The sequence below is a fragment of the Merops nubicus genome, unplaced genomic scaffold (genome assembly GCF_000691845.1).
Source record: "Merops nubicus isolate BGI_N331 unplaced genomic scaffold, ASM69184v1 scaffold5975, whole genome shotgun sequence".
NCBI lineage: Eukaryota > Metazoa > Chordata > Aves > Coraciiformes > Meropidae > Merops > Merops nubicus.
In genome coordinates, this window is record NW_008607535.1 from 67,015 (window position 1) to 86,932 (window position 19,918).

General features: G+C 40.9%; 1 protein-coding gene across 1 annotated transcript in view; it reads right to left on the reverse strand.

The window, feature by feature from the left end:
- Window positions 1-15,903, reverse strand: part of TGFBR2 (transforming growth factor, beta receptor II (70/80kDa)) — a 30,821-nt gene extending 14,918 nt beyond the window's left edge. The window contains exons 1-3 of the mRNA XM_008939969.1: window positions 15,740-15,903; window positions 13,887-14,077; window positions 1,200-1,999 (exon numbers count right to left, since the gene is read on the reverse strand). Of these exons, the coding sequence (XP_008938217.1) occupies window positions 1,200-1,999; window positions 13,887-14,077; window positions 15,740-15,903 (1,155 nt within the window). The remainder of the gene's footprint in view (window positions 1-1,199; window positions 2,000-13,886; window positions 14,078-15,739) is intronic.
- Between the last annotated feature and the right edge of the window lie 4,015 nt (window positions 15,904-19,918).

Here is a 19,918-nt window from a genome sequence, read left to right on the forward strand (position 1 = left end):
GTCATTAGTGTTGACTCACGTGGACTGTGGAAACAGCAGTATCCATGCTACCCTCCTACTTCCAAGTATCTGTCGGGTTGAGTTTCAGAACCTTTGCCTTACACTGCCAAATATTTTGTTCTCATTTTATTCCAGATAGAACCAGCCTTATGACTTACAATATGATATGATTTCCCTGAACTCCAAAAACGTCTGGCATGCTGAAGAGAAATTATACGTAATTGTGAGTGGTGTTGGTATTCTTTTACATACAGCTTTCTTGGTCATCATTACTCTCAGTACCAGTTTATAAACCCTCTCAAAATGAGATCAGGACAGTTGCCTCTCAGCAAGAAGACTTTCAAAGACAGATCTTCATTAGATAAGAGACAGCAAAGTCCCTGTGAACCCCAGGGAGCACTACTGACTGAAGAATTGTCTCTAAAAACATTCTACACCAAAATATTAATTCCATTAACTAATTAACAAATGGTCTGAATTTATACAGGAGTTTTCTTTAGAAAAGCCAATATTTAGAGATTTATTTCAATAAAAGTAATCTTCAAAGCATTCATAAACATCCCAGCATCCTTGTGAAATAGATGAATATTTTCTCTTACCTAGTTGAAAAGCCAACAACAGGTTAATTATTTTTATTGGAGATTCTTGCATTTGCTTGCATTTGGAGAAGGTGTCATAAACTTAAACAAGTTTATTTTTGGCCTTGTAAAGTTCTTCTCTCTCACCCTCATTATCTGCTTACACCTTCCAAAGACAGAAGGCTGACTTCACACAGGCTGGGGTAGAGCAGGAGTGGGTCTACTGACACTAAAGTGTAATGCCATCAGGCACAAAAACTTTGGCACAACCTCACATTGTGAAGCACATCCTTATCATGTGGGTGTGTGGGTGTGTGTGTGTACCTTCCAGCCACACCACAAGCAGTAGCTAACAAGCTCATACACACTTCATGTAACTGTATAAAGAGGACAGTTGCACAACAAGCTCCTTGCAGTACTCTGATCATAACAAAACCTTCTTTGCACATTTCTCACTGTTGCTTTGATATTGTTTAAAGCTTCTTTGTTCATAAATACTGTCACTTTAATTTTAAAGATTTTAAGTAAATATGGCAACATGGAATTCTTCCTCTTTTCACCCCAGGAACTCAGACACCCACGAGTAAAACACACACCTCCCTCTTCAAACTTTTAACTTACCTGCCCACTGTTGGCCAAGTCATCCACAGACAGAGAGGGGTCTAGTCTCAGGGATAACCCAAAGTCACAGAGACAGCAGGTTAAATCGTTTTTCACCAGGATATTGGAACTCTTTAGGTCTCTGTGCACAATAGGTGTTTTGGGGCGACCACAAGGTGTGTGATCACTATGCAGATGGGCAATCCCTCGGGCCAAGGACCCACCCAGTTTCCAGAGGTCCTCCCAGCTGATAATGTGCCGTGTGAGGTACTCCTGCAAGTTTCCCCTAGCATGGAAGGCAGTGATCAACCAATACTGCTTCCCAAGATCTGTCTTGCGCTCTTCGGCAGTCAAGAATTGGAGGACGTTCTCATGCTTGAGGTTTACATCTGAAAAAATGTCTTTCTCAGTTTTCCAGGAGGCATATTCTTCATAGGGGAAGATCTTGACTGCCACAGTTTCATACTGCTCTGATGTGTTTTGCTTCAGTTTGGCTTTATACACTTCAGCAAACCTGCCTTTGCCAACAACAACGTCCAACTCAATGGGCAGCAGCTCTGTGTTGTGGTTGATGTTGTTGGCACAAGTAGAGCTGATGTCTGAGCGGTCATCATCCAACATAATGGCACAAACATCGCTGCAGTCCTTATGTTTCCTAGGCTTAACATTCTTCTCCCATGCTTTGTTGAGCTTCCTCTTCTTATGAGTGCGGTAGGCATAAAAGATAACAATCACAGCCACAGAAATCACCAGTAATGGAACAAGACTTATGATTGTGACTTTGGAAATTTCATCTTTCTCCTCTGGCTTATGGGGGTCATCTGGAAAGAAGAATAGAAGGAGGGCATATATTAAATGATATAGAAGGCTGTCAGTAACTATAAATTTTATTCAGAATAACATAGTACATGATTTCCTTCACACACTGACAGTAAGTGATAAAAATTATCACTATGTTCTTACCTCAAAGTGCTGTTTTGTATATAGCCCTCCACTTACCAGGACTTCCCTATCTGCTTATTTTATATGAAGCCAGAACTGGATGAGCAAAAACCTAATTAAAATCATTTATCATCCTTGTTCTTTTCTCAGGTTCTAAATACATTATGGATGAAACTTCACTTTTCTGAAGACAACACTCAAGGTCTCCTGCACTTACCATGTCTAAGTATTCTTACCAGATCTGCCCCTTTAAATTACTAAAACATTATTTTTTTTTAAGAACTGGATTGATAAATAAATAGACAACACAGCATGTGACTTCCCACTTGCCCAGTTATCACTCCTGATCCAGTATATTTCAGTGGGATCCATGGAAAGACATCTTCAGAAAGCCTGTCTGCACACAACTACTGCAAGCTAATAATATTCAGAGACATTATGTATACCTGCATACACATCTGAAAACCAAAATTCATTCTCATACTCCACTGTGTGTGAAAGAGTATTGCTAGAACAAATTCAAACAGGAGTTTGAATCCTGCAGGCACAACTGGGCATGTATGACACATCGGTCACCCACCCATGTACTTTTTCCATGGATTTATACAATTGGAAATATTCTCTATATGTCATTTGCTGGCTGTATGCTGCTTGCCCTGTTGTAAAGCAGTAAATGGTTCACTCCAAACTCCTTAGCTGGTACAGTTCACACACTAACATATTCTTAGGTGGAACACACAAGGATAGGGAATAGAAGAACAGTGGGGACATATTCTATAACAGGGACATGTTCTGGGAACAGTACAGAACATTATTCTAGAGGTGAGAGCTGCCCTCTTACATCTAAAAGTGACCTAGTTCAGTATTTCTTAGGGAAAATAAACAGTTTAAAAGGGAACAGTTTTATTCTGAATATAGATTAAAGAAGGAGGGTCAGTTTATCTGAACCTAACTTGATTGGACACATGGAAATGTACTCTCCCAGCCTGTTTCTTCCTGTATTACCTTTCCATGAGTGAGGGGATTGATTGGAGGAAGCCCCAAATGGGCTAAAACAACTGAAGGTGCAATCAGAGCTAAGCTAGTGGCTTGTGTTGTCAGCACGATGCTCCGACGGATGTGTACAGCAATGTCACTGACTCAGCTTCTGTGTATCAGGCCAAATTAGTCAGTACGAAAAACAAAAGTGTAAGAAGCTCTGACGGGAAGTTGCCACTAACTACATTAGCCACAAGCCCCTGTTTCCCTTACTCTGTGCCTCTCTAAAGGAAGGTGCCGAAAAGGGTGGGGGAAAAGAGTTTACAATTAGAACAAGCAGTACCTCTGGCCCTCCAATTTCACTTGTGATCACTTTTCCATTGGAAACACACTTAGCTGGCAAGGAGCAGGAGCCATCAGCTATTAAAAGGCAAGAGATGGGACATTTGAAGTGTATATTCTTTATTTGGAAGCAGGCCTCAATCCTGAACCAGGATGTGCTTCTCTGTTTGAAAGATTCATCAACCAGATGTACAGTAAGTAATTTTATCCTAGCTTCTCTCATGGGGTTGCCAGGAAGAAGTGCCTTTCTAGCATTGACAATCCTGGCTAGCACAGATCAGCGACATTCACTAGCAGCATGTACACAGAATGAATTTCCTTCATTTATGCAAAAGAATGTTTTAAGCCAATCTCTTCTTCCACATCTACACAAACCATAAATCCTTATTCTCAAGTAATGTTCTTCGGCAAGAAAAAGTTAGTACATTTTAAACTTGTATCAGGTCTGCCTGTGCTGATTTTCCCATGGCAGCCCTCCTGGTGCAGAGCTTTTGTGTTGGGAGTCAGAAGGGTGCTGATAACACCCAGGGTGTGGCTACCACTGAGCAGAGCTCGCACAGCACCGAGGCTCTTTCTAAAATTTGAAATTAAAAAAATACTTAAAAGTTCATCACAGATTGCAAGCACCCTTTCTGCTTCTCAAGGTGTTGAAGAGAGGACACCCCCCCCCCCCTTTTTTTTTTTAATGGTTCTTACTGGAAGCATATATAGAAAGTCCAATGTCAGTCAGTAAACAGATTTGCACTGCTTATTCCCATGTGCGTTCTTTGTTCTCAGAAAATCTACTTTATAAAGAACCTGGGAAACACCCCAGTGCAGGGGAACTGACTATGTTGTGGGATGGCTGCTTCAGAGTTTTGGCTGCAAGCAATCCACAACTGCATGAATACTGCTATGATAAATAACAATCAGACAAAATAATCTTGATGAACATTTTGGGTTCTGGTTTGTTGTTTTGGTTTTTTAATTCCTAGACCAAAGAAAAGCATGCTTGAAGTCTGGACTCTGTTCTTGGAACTGGGTAATGTCATTTGTATCATACAGCATATGTTTCAACAAAGATGAACATGCTGCTTTAGGGCCCTTTAAGACCCCTTCCTTTGCCACAGAGCTGCAATATGTAACCTAGGTATTTGAAATACAAATGTCTTTCTAAGTGAAGGAGAAAAAAAACAGTATATGTTAGTTCATTTTCAAATTTCTCCCCATGAGCCCAGGAGGCTTGAGGCAGTTGGGTGCATGTTCAGCTCTAACTGGGAAGAAACTCAGGAAGGAGATGCCATTCCTTGACTATTATGGCTATCTGTCTGAGGACCTCTAATCATTCCTATAATACCCTTGAGTAGGCTGTATTATTTTGGCCTACAGCTGAGAAGTCTCCAGCAGACTTCACGGCCCTTTTTGCTCTTCCTCTTTTTGCACAGGAGAAAGCTCTGCATCTGGTGCAGGGGATTTCTGAGTGAAAGGGAGAAACGCAAATTGCACTTGAAAAAGAATGAAAAAAAAAATTTAATCAAAGCAGAAGCTGAGCTGTTTGGCCACTTCCCTGAGCACTGTATAGTCCTGCACTCCTGCTGCAAAGTGACACATCCGCTTTGGCACCTGCCCTTAGAGGAAGTGGGGACGGAGGGGTGAAAAACATACAGCTGCACATCTCCATCTAAAGCAGCAGGGACAGAGTGTGCTCATTTTCAGTTTTTAAGACCCAAGTCAAGTCCCACCCTAGGCTTGGGAAGTGCAAGAATGAGCACCCAACAGGAAGAACTGTCAGGATTGACAAGGCTGAACCCTGAGTTTAGGAGGGGACTGAGCTGTCTGCCAGCAGAATTAAAGGGGACAGCACCACCAAACAGCTGGTGGGTCTGAGGTCTGATCCAAGCAAGTAAGGCACCTCTGGAACTGCACTGGACAGGCTGCTGACATGAGCAAAACAAACTCAGCCCCTCCAGCAGAAGCTAAGGTTGGGGTACACTGCTGAACTGTGTGCAAAGTCAGGGCAGGATCAAAATTCAGTGCATATGTGTATGTTTGCATAGTGGCTAGCCAACATTTCCTGGCTTGACTACAGGAATCTAAGAATAAATATGTTCATTTGCTTATAAATAAATACCTATGACTCAAACCCCACAATTTCAAAAACGTGAATGCAGCTTCCTTTCTGAGCACTGGAATGAGCAAAACCTGGCTGCACAGGCAGGCAAGGAAATAGTTAAATGCAACAGCCTCTCAGGTTTTGCAAACAGGCTCCTAAATAACTTTCCCCACCCAGAACTATTTAGGCGATCAGTCCTTTCTTAAGCTTCAAAAGAGTCTATTAATGTAGCATAACAATAGAGAAGTGGAGCTAAAATAAAGCTTCCTGTATGCAGTTTAAACTAAGCACAAGCCATATGCACAACCCTTAGCACTACCTAAGGCTTTAGGGAATAGGGCTCAGGTGCCAAGGAAAATGGAAACACTGTACAGCCCCTGTTCAGTCAGGAAGCTTCAAAGGACAACGTCGCTTTGCCCGGAAATTCTTTAGGTTGGATTGGGTGCCTTTGATCAAACTTCGGGATCACTGAACTTTGGAAACAAGAAACAAAACAAGGGTAATAAAATTAGGACCCACACTTTAATGCAGAGGACAGCACAAATGCACACCCAGCCCAGATAGAAATAATTCAGGGCTGTTTGCTGCTTGCTGGTCAAAGCCACGCAGAAGGGCAAGAGTATATTTGATATTGGCAGAACTCAGGTTAAACGTATTGACACCGATGTACTGCAAGCTTCTCTAGTACCTTAAAACCACCGGAAACACAGAGTCACAAACACAGGCCCAGGCTCGGGACTGTGATCTAGTTATTTTGCAAGCTCCAGAGACACAAAGCAGCCCTTTGAGCTGACTGGAGGACAATTCCATTTTGCAGCAATTCTGAGGTTTCAAAGTTTCCAAGTTTGGTTTCAATTCCACACTGAAATAAAAACTAACTGTGAAAACTAACACTTTTTGAATGTTTTTGCATAAACAAAATTCTGTTCAAAGGTTGCAGTTTGGCAAGAGATGTCAGTGTTGAATCCCCACGAGTGAGTGGGCGAGTCTGGGGTAGGGGAGCTGCAGGTTCAAGTCCTGCTCTATTTGATTCAGGGAAGAGCTTTTAATTTCTGATTGTCCTGCATCCGGCAAAAAGTGAGTTTGAACTTTACACGCATACTGACTTCTGGGCAGGACTCCGGGCAATGACACGGAAAAGTCTGCCCATCTCTTTAGCACTACTTTCTGGATGAAAACTAATTCAATAAAATGCTTCATTTTCAGTGAAATGAAGTTTCACTCTAAGCAGCTGTTTAATTTTGTTTGTTGAAGAATTCTCAAGTGACAATGAAGTTCTGTAGTTCAGTGTCTCATGTGCCTTCCTGAATTTGGTCTTTTTAGAATTAAAATGACTTGGAAATCTCCAGCAAAGCATATTTTACATGGGAAATGTTGATTTTAAAAAACAGAACTCTGCTTCTGACATTCCTGTACTTTTCCCTGAAACCCCTATATTGAAAATGAAGTCTGAAAGTTAACCCAGCTTCTGTGGCTAAAAATTTCCCCTAATTTTACAGGCATTGTTTTTCTGGGCTTTGTAGATGGGCTTTTCTATTTTGGGGGAGGGGAGGGGAAGCTTTTTCCTTAGGAGAATAGTTTTCCTGACACAAGATACTTGGAAATAATCAAACTCAAATGCTGCCCCTCAAACTAGCCTGCACCTTTTTTATCTTGACACTTTCTTGAAAACATTTTAATTTTTCATCCTTGCTGGAGATGAAGAAATTTTTTTTCAACTTAGTAGTTTTGTGGGGCAAGAAATCAGTTCCATCTCTCCCTTAGCTCTATGCTGAACCACCTGATGGGAGAAGACAGAGATTACTAGATCTTAAAACTAGAGTGGACTCTGTCTTACTTTCCCGTGGAAAATGAACCCTGACATTTCTTGTAGACTTTCCTGAAAGTTAAATTCCTGCAGCCAGTTCCTGAATTTGTCAAGAGATTTTTTTTTGGTCTAGGTAAACAAAGTCTGTCAAGGCCAGTAAGTTGTGGTGGAGCTGTATGTCGTCTGCTTTTAGTCTAAAGAGGATAATGTCAAGCTATCCAAAACATAGTATCTGCTGAAGTAGCTTCCTGGAGAGGCACTAGCTCTGGTAGCTGGCAGGTCTCTCTGGACTTCTATAGGGGGTCAAATAGTAGAAGTGACAAGATAAAGACATCTCTAGAGCCTGTTTCTAAAGTTGTCTTTCTAAAGCACTGCCATCCACAATGGTTCAGAATTTGGGCCCTCAGGATTTTTGCTCAAAGGTGTGGGAACTCATTCACTTGACCTTTTGGTCATCTGCCAGACTTCATGTTGCTCAGCAGTCAACACATGGCTGGCAAACCAGACCTAGTCCTCAGAAGGCTTAATGCAGGCCATTGCCCAATGCCGCCACTTATCTCTTCTAACAGCCAGTAAGGCAAAGCTATGAGCAGTTTTGGAGAGCATAGCACACTCCCTGCTGGCTCTCCCCTGGGGGCTGGCAGCTTTGCCCTTGGCATATAACTACTTATGACTGATCGGGTGACCAGGACTCAAGATATCTGTGCTATGCCTGGAGAAAATCCTCAGTTACATGACCCAGTTACATGTGTTACACGCTGGAAGAGTCATGCATATGGACCCATCACCTGATGGGAATGGCTGCATCTTAGTCATGGAGGTGGGAGGCAGGGAACTTGATTGCCTCTAAGTAGCTTACTTCAGTGAAAAGGTTAGGCAGCAATGATGCAATGGATACTTTATCTATTGCAAGCAGAATTTCATTTTTCAGCTGATTGCCAAGTATGTTATTCAGCACCCAGGAGGTTTAAGAAACTCTTAAGCTCTAAAACAGAATAAATAGTTTGTTGCTGTTTTATTCCCTGGCTGCTGGCTAGAATGTATAATTCCTTCGTTTGCTGGCACAGCACCCGTTTGTTTAAAAACTTCCACCCCTGGATGAATTCCCTTCTTATCTCTCACATTCTAACAGGTCACTCCACTGTGTGTACATGGCATCTCTCACGTATTTTGACTTTTATAGCTGAGCTTTCCTACTCAGTGATATGAAAGCTGACATATTCTAACCTTACATGATATGACTGTGTCTCTGTGATACATGTCTCAGTTATACAACTCAGTGTCTGCTGCTGTTTGCTAGTGGTTTTCTGGAACAAATCAATCTCTCCAGTTTCAATATGTTCCAACAGATGCCACACATTAACCACTATTTTTATTCTCAGCCTGAGTTTCACCCCTCCAACCTTTCTCAAAATATTATGTTGCCAGTGTTAGTTACAGTTTGTTTCTGTCTGTAATTATTAAAGTCTTTTCCATGACAACCTGATAAAAGGTTGGCTATGTTCCCACATTTATTAAGCTCTCAAGTGATGCAAATTGTAACAAATATGCCAACCAGACTAGAAGAGTGCTGCCTAGTTTGTTTTTACACAAATCTGTAACTGAGCTCTGCATGGTTATTTTCCTAGGAAGCAAACAATATAAATAATACAGAGCATAACAAAATCTTGGCTTCTTTTGCCTCTTTCCATTCCATTTCCTTTCTATCCCACTAACTGAATCAGACGTTCAGTATTAGACAGCCTCTCCTTTGGTTACATACAGCTGCAGGCATTGGGTGGGACTCTGTGGCTGCAAATACCTAAGAGGAAACATAGAGAACAATGCCAATATACAACAGTGAGAGGCTCTGTGCAACGTTATGTAATGCTACTGACCTCTTTTATGGGGCAGCTGGAAGACAGTTACCTTCTGAACATGTTAGTTGGATAACAGAAAAACAGATTAATGAAAGCCTTTGTTAAAGTCCACTTGGAAGCAGTTCAGCTGTAATCATCTCCCTTCTGCTGTTCCTTGAGCACTGGACAACTCATCATATGAGTATTTACGGCCTGGCAGCTGTTTGTGCACAGATCTTAAGTCTGCTTTTAAGTCTGAGATCCTCCTATGCAGTCAAGTAAAATCACTAATGACTCTAGTAAGGAGAGGAAGAGGAGAGAAAGAAAGGAAAAGACAGGGGCAATATGTTAGAGACAAGTGAGAGATACCAAGTTAAGGAAATTAAAACATTATCTGTATCTCCTGTCATCTGGACACATGACAAGCCATCACGTGGCTATGCTTGTGATGGTCCAAGAAGCAGAATGATACCAGGTCTCCTAGGTAATAAATGCACACAGTGAGCTATCATGGCACTTGACATACTGCAACTCCACAGGCTGTAATTCGTTCAGGCAAATGACAGCCACAACTGATTAATCAAATACTTACTTCTCTTACACTCCCAGTTAGCAAACTCAGTAAAGCCATAATCAATGTGAAGACTGTTAGCAGCACAACACTCTTCCCCTCCTTGGCACACTTCCCCAGTTAGCTTCAATATTTGTATAAAATATTGTTGACCTGTCAGTCATCTTGATCACTGAAGTTTTGATATTTCAAGGCAACTGTTTGGATAATTCAGATAATCATTAAAACTTTTATACACTGCTGGTGCTAAAGGCTTCTCCCATATTATAACCAGTTGCAGTGGGAATACCCAAAATAATGACGTCATCTTGCAGTATCTGAGGAATAAACACAGTCTACCTGAGCAATCCCACAGACACCTCGGTTGCAAGCTGGGTGGAGATCTGCATAGCATGGTAAGACAGGTGAGAATGAAAAATGACCACCATGTAAGTTATCAGAACAAACAACTCTAAACTAAACAGACCTCTGCTACAGGTCTGCAAATCCTATTTCCACATTTTGAGATCTCTGCATTTTTGCGTGGATTTGAACTCGATGTCCAGGATAGCAACTGCATATATAACAACAACAATACTTAAAGGATTTGTTTTCCTGTCTCCAGGCTCCAGTGCTGGGGTCACCCTTTTGCATGCCTCTGAATGAATACGTCTGAATGAGCCTGCACAACGTGAAGAAGTTGTGGTGCATAGGAAGGTCATGCACTGGGTAACGTGCAGGTATCCCACTTCCTTGGCTGCAGAGTGCCCACCTTTGCCCATAGAGAATGTACCAGACATGGGGCTGGAAAGAGCACAGTCCTACTTGGTCCCTTTGGGTAAACAAGCCTTGACTTCAGCCAAATAGCTTAGGATTGTTAGCAAAGAAGAAATTTGTTAGGCATTTGCCATACTTGCACTGGCTAATGAATAGAGGCTGGGAGATGGTGCGGTGAAGGGAAGGAGCAAAACTTCCCAAACGCCAAGGGAGGCCTTGAAGTGTGCAAATAGCTACAGACAGACCTGATTCATCACAACAGGTTCAAACATAAGACAGCAAAGCAAGATGCAGAAGATCCACCAGACACAAGTAAGACATCAGGGAGGAAAAGCCTCCGGTAGTCCAGCCCTGAATTCATCTTTTCCATGACAGGACGACCAGGCCCCTGTCTGCCACCTAGTCAACTTTTGGCCAGCCAGGACCTTTTTCCTCCAGATTTTGGCTAATTTCTTCCAGTGGTTTTGCTCCCTGGCTTTGCCTTCTGGTAAAAATGACATTAGACATTTGAATAAATAATAATTAAAACACATTGGCATTGAGTTTTGCTGTGAGGAGCATTTTTCCACCACAGGGGTGCAAGCTGCTTGCCAGTCACCCACAATTTTGTTTGGCTAAAAAGAAAGAGTTTTAAAAATAAACACAGAGTAGTTAAGATTTGCAATGGCTACCTGTCTCCTGTATATTATTTTTCCAAGAACTACAGAACATTGTTTGGAGTGATTCTGCACACAGTATTTTCCACCATCTGCCCATGGCCTGAAATGCCAGGGATCTGAATCAGGGTCAGAATCCCCCTGACACAGCAGAACTACAGGCATGCTTAGGCACGTATCTGACTGTGTCTTGCTTATTTTGCAGATTGGCAATTTAAACAAAAGTCCATACACCAAACAGGCATTTGATTTCAATTTCAAACATTTCCAAAGTCATTCTTGGGTGAGTCACAACACTTTCCACTATCCAAAATCTTTAGATGTTTGTGTCTAAAACTGGAGTCAGGAGATTTATCCTTCACAGTCAAGACTGATACAAGCCGACAGTGCTATAAACCAATTCTTCTCTAAGCAATAACAGCTCAGCTGTGAATCACTGGAATGCAGTGACTAACCTCTGGTGGAAATTAGAACTTGTTTCCTTACCCACAATTTTCTTTATTACATCAGAAACGCCAAGGAACAAACTAAATCTGTTCTGTCTTAAGCGTGCAGCCAGGAGGAAGAAGAGCTAGCAGTCTGATAATTTATAATAGCTTGAAAGGCAAGGATTAACAGGTGAAAAATTACAATCTTTTTTATCATTTCAGTTTCTGCTAATAAATGAGTACAATCACTTTTTGATCAGTCATTTTTAGACTAGCTTTTGTCTACTCTCTAAAACCATACATGTACAAAAAATTCTTGATCTGGTTTACAAGGAATGTAGAGAGAAAAAAAGGCAAGAACAATGTACAGAATAGGTCTGGATGACAGTCATTCCAAAGGCAAAATTATTACAGGCTATTATCTAGTTGTCTGGAGGAGCCGTGGACCAGCTGGCTGTGATGTTCTGCTCAAAGTTAAACACAGACAGGAAACCGCATGTCTGATACTGTAAAAATCGTTTGTCTTCCTGCCATGGCTAACCAGGCAAGCAACCCAAAGGGGCTGTTTTCATTTAAAAGAAACACTAATCCACAACAATAAAAAAGGAATGACAAAGCCTCAATTCTCCGCCCTCCCAACTGCAGCTAATGCTTGTATTTGTGAATGAACTGGAAATGTTACAAACTGAAGTTTTACATTATTTCAATTTTTACCTGTACTTACTCACTTACTACATGTGAACACAAGCCACAGTGTTCATGAGTCACCTAGAGTGCTTACAGCACATGACCCAGAAGGAAAAGCTCCACTCTAAAGAATGAAAGGAATTAGGGTAAAAAAAACTAGATTTTGATTTATACTACCACTCCTTTTAGGCTCTTCTGGAAGTGTGAGGGGGACTGCAGAGTTGATGGGAATGAAGGCACTTGGTTTTGAATTTATAATATGGTTTTCATAAACCAGAAGACACACATTTGTCAGAGCAATTGTATTTGGCTACAAAGCTCCAGAAAAAACAGCTATAACGTGACTAATTTATAACACATTACCCCAAATCCACAAGGATGCAGTTCGCTTTGTATGAAAAATTTAAGGAGGTGGTACCAGATATGGATGGGGCACACAAAGACTTTCTAGCTTGCTCTTGGCTAATCTCATGTGGTTTTGCAACCTAAACTATTTAGCCTTCTCAGAGGGCTGGGAAGCAAGAGCTAGAAGCCATTCACATAGCTGACCACCTCAGTGCAGTCATGTATTGTTTTCTCCAAAAACGGAAACAATGTCCCAACCCTTCATTACCTCAGATAATGAGGAATTGACTATATCCCTTTCTGAGGAACTTACAGGTGATAAGGATAGGTTCTGTGTGCCACGCTCATTTAGAAGTGTGTGCACATAAAGTTCTCCATAGGAAGCCTCACACTTGCCTGTTATAGGCCTTATGGTCTCAGTATAAGAATCATTGTGGGACACATCAGGTGAGAGACAATAAAGTGAGGTGTGTACATGCACACATGCACACCTGTGTGTGCAGCATCAGGTCCACCAGCACTGTACACACCTGCACTGTCTTTACTATATTCGCAGTGGCCTACATAGGCATTCATGAAGTAGAAAAGGGACAGGTTATGCACTTGTGATTTGGTCTATACTCAGATTTCACTGTTTAACTGAAGTAACATACATGTCCTTGTGCCATAGTAAGCACAAGGTAGCATATCCACCAGTGAAATGACCTTCTAGCCACTTCACACCCACCACACAGCAATCTTCTAGCTACTTCATGCCTGCCACGGAACAAGTGCAGATGGTCAGTTACAACAGAGAAGCCAACTTTAAATTCACATCCTATCAAGTTACCCAAGCTGTATTTGTATATGTAGATGTCACACTATGGCAATATTTGCCCCTTTTAGAAAAGGCAAGACCTTAAATATGGCTTTTGCCTCTGGTTTAAGTTTTATAATGTAATTAGCATATGTTGCATTTTGGTGTGCCAACAGAACAACTCTAAACATCTTGCTTTCATCTTTCTCCTCATCAACTTTTAAGTGCAGTGTCTTGAGCTGAGTATCAGACTTACTTCAAAAGGAGGACAGCCTGGTTGGAAGAAATATTCTTTGAACACAGAAAAGAAAGGTTGAGATTTTTGCAGGATTCAGAAGAGACCAAAATAGGTCCTGCTACTAGAAGGTTTCCTCCACAAAATGTGATTCCAAAGTCCATTGGTATGATATGGCAGTTAATATTACTTGCAAAGTATAGCCCAGGAATGTAGGGTAAATTCTTAAACCTACCTGATGGAAAAATCAGCATATCATTGCATTCTTCACCTGTACAGGAACACATGAACATTAATCCCCCATCTTCCTTCTTTTCCCTCATCAAACACTGCTCTGAGCTGGAGTCATCCAACATGTGGCCATACAGTGTGTTCTGGGGATCATGGCATATTGTTTCTAATGTCACATTTTCATCATTCTGTCTCCTAAAACAGAAAAGGAAAAAATTTAAATCAAAGAAGGAATATTTTACAAAGGGAGTAGATAGGACTGTGCCTGCCCAAAATTTGCTTCTTTTGAAGCCTCAGATGGAATTTAAAGAATATCATATATTCTCCTCCAGCTTTCCTGAATGGGGTAAATTTGGCTGTGTCTGGGCTTCTCACACTGGGGCACTTGTACAATAGCACAGTTATTCCTATATCATATTACCACTAAGCTACAGTGAGTGCCTTTGAAAATCTCACCCAGAATTATTGAGCTAATGCTCAATGAACTGCTGTGAACTTCAGAACATACTTTTGGTTTTTGTGGTTACTGTGCAGACAGTAAAAATCTGTAGGAAATTATGATAAAAAACAAATTATTTCCTCAAAATCTGAGGAATTTCTAGTGAGTTGGCCTTTTTGTTTTGCTTCTGAAGCCTGTAATCAGCGCAATTTCTGCACTGAAAGAGTTATCTTTACAATTTAAAAACATAAAATAAACTCAATACCAACCATAGAACTGGTACAACTCAGAGTTTCCTTGCTGAAAGGAAAATATTTACATCTGATAATCTGGACCATATTCCCATGTTCTGTCCTGGTCGACAGATTTCATTCATTGACACAAGACTCAGAGGCAAAGAGCACTTTAAATACAATTCTCAACTCTTGTTTTTCGGATAAATTGGCATGAAAAATCCAGAATGTATCTTAAATTGCACTGCAGACACTATGTATGGCAATAGTAGACCCTGACTACTTGCTGAAGGAGCACAGGACAAATATGGAAGAGTAGACTGAATTTATCCTGCATTCATTTTAAATGCCTACTTCCAATTATGCTGAACATCTCTTCAAGTCAGAGGACACAACTAAGCCCTCACTAAATTAATTAATTATGTCTTCTGTAAGTGGTTCTGATTATGTTCCTAAATCAGCAGCAATGTTGCAAGTACTAATTTCTGCTCCTTTTGTCCACTTACAAATTCATTAAGAGTGTTTCTTGTTTTCTTTGGTAGGATTGGCTTACCATTTACGGAAGGGCAAACCCATAGTTTTTAGTGTGGAATGCAAATTTAGAGTCAACAATTCCCAAAAAAGTGTTACAATTCATTTTCATATTCACTTCATTTCTCTGAACCTAGACATAGGCTATATAAAAAGCACCATGCTTAAATCAGAGTCACTACATACACAGAGGATCTTTTTTACCATTAAGAGAAAGCATTTCTACCTATATGTATTAAATACGCCTCCTGTGATAGATCTACACAATCTAGTTCACTTTGAAATCCAAGAGAGAGTTGTCTTTCTTCAGCAAATGCTACCACAATCCTCTCTGAGTCTCAAACCTGTTTCTACTCCGAGTGCTGTGCGTGGATGCAGCTTAATGGTTTGAGAAAAAACATGCCTCTTTTCCAATAATAGTATAAGCTGGAACAGAACTGCTTTAGAAGAAAAAAATCCCCAGAACATTTCACACCAGAATTGTTGTTAACCTCAAGCATCTATCAGCTGAGCACAGATATGAGCCGGAAACGAGAGAGCAAAGCCTGCTGAGGTTGTAGGGACATTCTGAATATCAGAGCAATCAAGGAAAATACTAAGCAATGATGAATGAGGGTGCCCTCCTCCCCTCACCTCTATGCAGAAATAACTTACCATATAGCGACACAGACTTCACTATTCTTCTCACAGATAGCAGTGATGTTGCAGTTGCTCCTGCACTGATGTTGGTTTGAGCAGGTTGTTACTTTAACGTCACAAAATTTGCATAGGTTTGGCATTTGCAATCCATTTTCCTTATTTCTCTCTACAGGTGACATAATTTCAGCTTAAGGAAAAAATAAGAGAAGGAAACTCAATAATGGTAGATTATCAGATTGCATTACTGCTCATTATGAAGATAAGGTTTTCATCAGCAGCAAACATTCCCTCCCACCTTAAATAAGAAAAATCTTTGATCTTTCACAGCTACCGATTTTCTTTACAATAGGGCAAGTGCCACAGTGTCAAGATGGGGTTAATCAAAGTGAATTTGAAAAGTGAAATCAACCTCTATTGACCTCAGAGGGAGTAAAAGCTGCTTTGCAATTCACAGAATCAAGCTTATTCTGAGTCCAGTTTGCACTGAAATAAGTACTCTGAAGACATCCATTTGCATCATTCATGGGCAAATTCCCCCATGTACAACATATCGCATCATGGTCTGTGTGCCAAAGTAACTGTGGATACCATAACGGGAATGAACGCTGGGTGGGTGACACATATGCTCACATACGACATGGATCATGATGAATTTTGCAAGTTTGTCTTTACTAACCTGGGGGATAACTTGGGTGTCATCCCTAATCTGATTACTATTCACATCGAAAAACAGAGAGTTGGAACTGCCTTTCAGCTTAAGGCAGGTGGTCTACCAGAGGTTGTGGGTGAAACTCAAGCTGGAAATACAATAGAGTGTCTGTAATCTGCAACTGGAGTCTTCCTGGGCTAACTCAAGGGGACCTGAACTCAAACTAACTTGCAACGACAGTCTGCCTTGTAAAAGTCTGCTTTGACCTGAGAGCTATATTTCTGTGCCCAGGCACTCAATAATTACTTGCTTACAGGTTCCGAGTCTTAGTACTCACCATCTGCTTCAGTGTGGTAGCAGGAAGGGAAGAGGTATTTTTTGTACTACTGCATGAATCTCAGGAAACATATTTTTAGTTCAAAAACTATTTTGAAAAGCCAGTGTGACTACAAGGAACAGAAAATGCCAACATAAACTTTTTTTCTAAAGCTCAAATGAATATGCAACGATCTGCAGTGGAGCAGACTACAACAGTTTCAGTCTGACTCACTTGGTAATATATTTAGAAAAGTAGGTTGAACCACTTTAAGGAGATACTGGGCTTCACATAGCACAGCCTTTCTCTTTTAGCCACCTGCGTGTTAAAACTCTGTTCATACTGCTCTCTGTGGCCAAATGTTGCTAGCCAGTAGATAACAGGCAGCCAGGGATTCGTAATTTTCCTCTCACTCCTCCATTAGCTGAGAAATGAATTTTTTCCTTCTTGAACGTCACTCCTTACTACCATTAGAGTATTTTATTACAGGAATTAAATATACATGCTTTTTCCAGAAGGAAATAAAAAGGACTCTGGCTAACATTTTCAATGGATTTCTGAACCACTGTGAGGGACTGAAAGTCTTCTCTCTTCATGCAAATCACACATCCTTCTTATCAGTAGGATGCTTTGGTAGTAACCTAAGGTCTCTGATTCTACTGCCATTGTAATCAGTGGCAAAACTCCCAATGATTTTAATAGTAGAGAAGATTGTACACAGAGAGGGTAGCAATGAGCTCACTGGGAGCACTTACTCAGGTGGAGAATGATGGCCATATGTTACGAGCTGGCTGAATTTTATTTTAAGCCCCAGGTAAACAATTCTAGTTCTTAATTATTTGTGTTGCAAGAGCTCCCAGAAGCCATGCAGAAGAACAAAGCCTCATTGAAGTAGGTGTGGTAGGAACTCAAAGGCCTTGAATCTAGTGTTCTAGAAAACATGTGTTAATATAATCATCATTCTGACAAATTGCTCCTCTCTTCTGGATGATACTTCTTATTCACCACATGTTGAAAGGAAACTTAATAGCTCTATTGATTTATCTAGGTTCCAGTAATGATCAAAACAACATGATAACGAGGGACTGTCCTTCTACCCAGTAGGAGACTGTGGTCCAAAAAGCCTGGATGAACAATACAAATAAATACCAAGGGATATCTGAAGTGACTCACTTAAGTTCACACAAGAAACCTGTGGCAGGGTTCCAAGTGGCTCACAATTAAGCACAGGAAAAAGACATCTGCTGCTCAGACTGCATAATCTCTAGCTGCATTTACACTGGTTTCAGTTCTGAGCTCACATGGCTGTGTTTCACTGGGCAGCTGTGTTGCGATGGATGCCTCTACCACAGACATGACTCAGTCTTCTCAAATGCCTGCAGCACTGGAGCCCAAAGCCACATGAAGGCGGGTCCTTAGGTAAACTGTTTCAAGCACATTATGTTTGTTGAGAGGCAGGGCTCATTCCTGTGCCATCCTTGGCCATGCCAGGTTCTGCCAAGACCCACCCACAGGAACAAACAGATGAAAATATGTCTGGACCTTTTCCAAGAAGGGATCTTCAAATCAAAGAACTTGATTAAAAGAAAAAAAAAAAGTCTGGAAAGCAGCAATTCATTGCAAGGTCACAAACCTTAAGTTTCTAAGTTAGCGTGGTAGACCCTAATTCAATTACTATCAAAAGGTGGGGTAGTTAGGGTCACTTAACTTCTAAACAGGTTAAACTAATGGCAAAAGAACTGACTACACTTGAATTTTCTCCCCAAAATACTTGTAATAGGTGCTGACAGTGCATTGCCTATCTGCTCATGCCTCTGGCAGTTCAAGGTACTGGATAAACTGCTCAGGTGGACAAACTTTCTTCTATGCATCAGCATCTGATTTAAAGTGAGACTGCAGTTAACTTTCTCCAAAACCGTCACACTGCTCTAGCAGATGTTTGTGTGTTGCACATTAATACAGCTCGGACTTGCTCACTATGACAAACCATCTTGTTCCAACCTAAAGCCAAGTTTGACTTTCCCCTATCAGACTGGTGCTGAAATAATCAACTACAAAGGGCCTGACATCAAATTTGGAGTCAGATGTGAACCTCACTATCACCCTCTTCTCATTACAGCCTGCTACTAGACTCTAAGGACTTAGAAATCCAGGAAAGGTTGGTCTCCTGCCAAGTCACACGAACTCAGACCTACCTCTAATCAACAAAATCCTGTCTGGAGAATGACAAGTTAGTAGGGTTCTTCCCTAGGGAAGTGTATTCACTTCTTCCCTGAGGCGCCAAGAAGCAGTAAGTGGTTCAGACCAGCAAGAATGCTTCTCTTATTACAGTCATTTAAATAGCCATCTCTGAAAATGCGTGACTATCGTGCTGCACACTTCATACCCAGTAAGCCAGCTCCTCAAGATTTTCTCCAATTCAGACTACCAAAGTCACTTGAATACTGTGGTGAGAAGCCAGCTTTCATTTTGCATGGAAAAAAAAAAAAAAGTGAATACAAGGAAAGTAAATAAAGAAAACATAGAAACACAGATTAGCACATCCGAAGAAAGACATGCTAAAATGTGTGCTTATCTCCCAAAATTTGAGTTTTGCCACTTACTCCCTAACGTTAGTTTTCTTATTTTGACTTCTACATAAAGCCTAATTCTGGCTTTCCTTCCTTCCTTGTCCATGGAGAGGGCTGCAAATAAAAGATTGTGGTTTCTTGGCTATGAAGCTTTCAACCAGCCAGTTCAGCATAGACCAGTCACTGTGGTTAAATGCATGGAACATGCAAACCAGCATGTGGGTTGGACATTATGGAAGATGCATCAGAGCAGCTACAGAAGAAATATCAACTCCATGGATACTGGTGGACCCAGGCTTTTAGGACAACACTTTATGGTTCACATCTTTCTTATGATTTCTCAGGACCTTACAAACAGAATGTGCCACCCAAAGTCTATTGAATGCCTTGAAGTTGTTTGCTTTGTGTCTGTTGTTTGTAGATGTGCAACTTTTATTGAGGTCTCAGCCTGTAGTTTACATTCCTCTTACTTTTTAATATCATTACAGAACTCTGAAAAGCCAACGATGTTTGAATAAAGCCCAAACCAACATGCTGTCTTTTGGGGAATATCCACACTAGGAAACTTTGTCTTAGGATGTATTTCAGAAACAGCAGCCAATTTCTCTTACTCTTTACCTTGTAAAATACTGTTACTGCATTTCTATTCTCTCATCCAG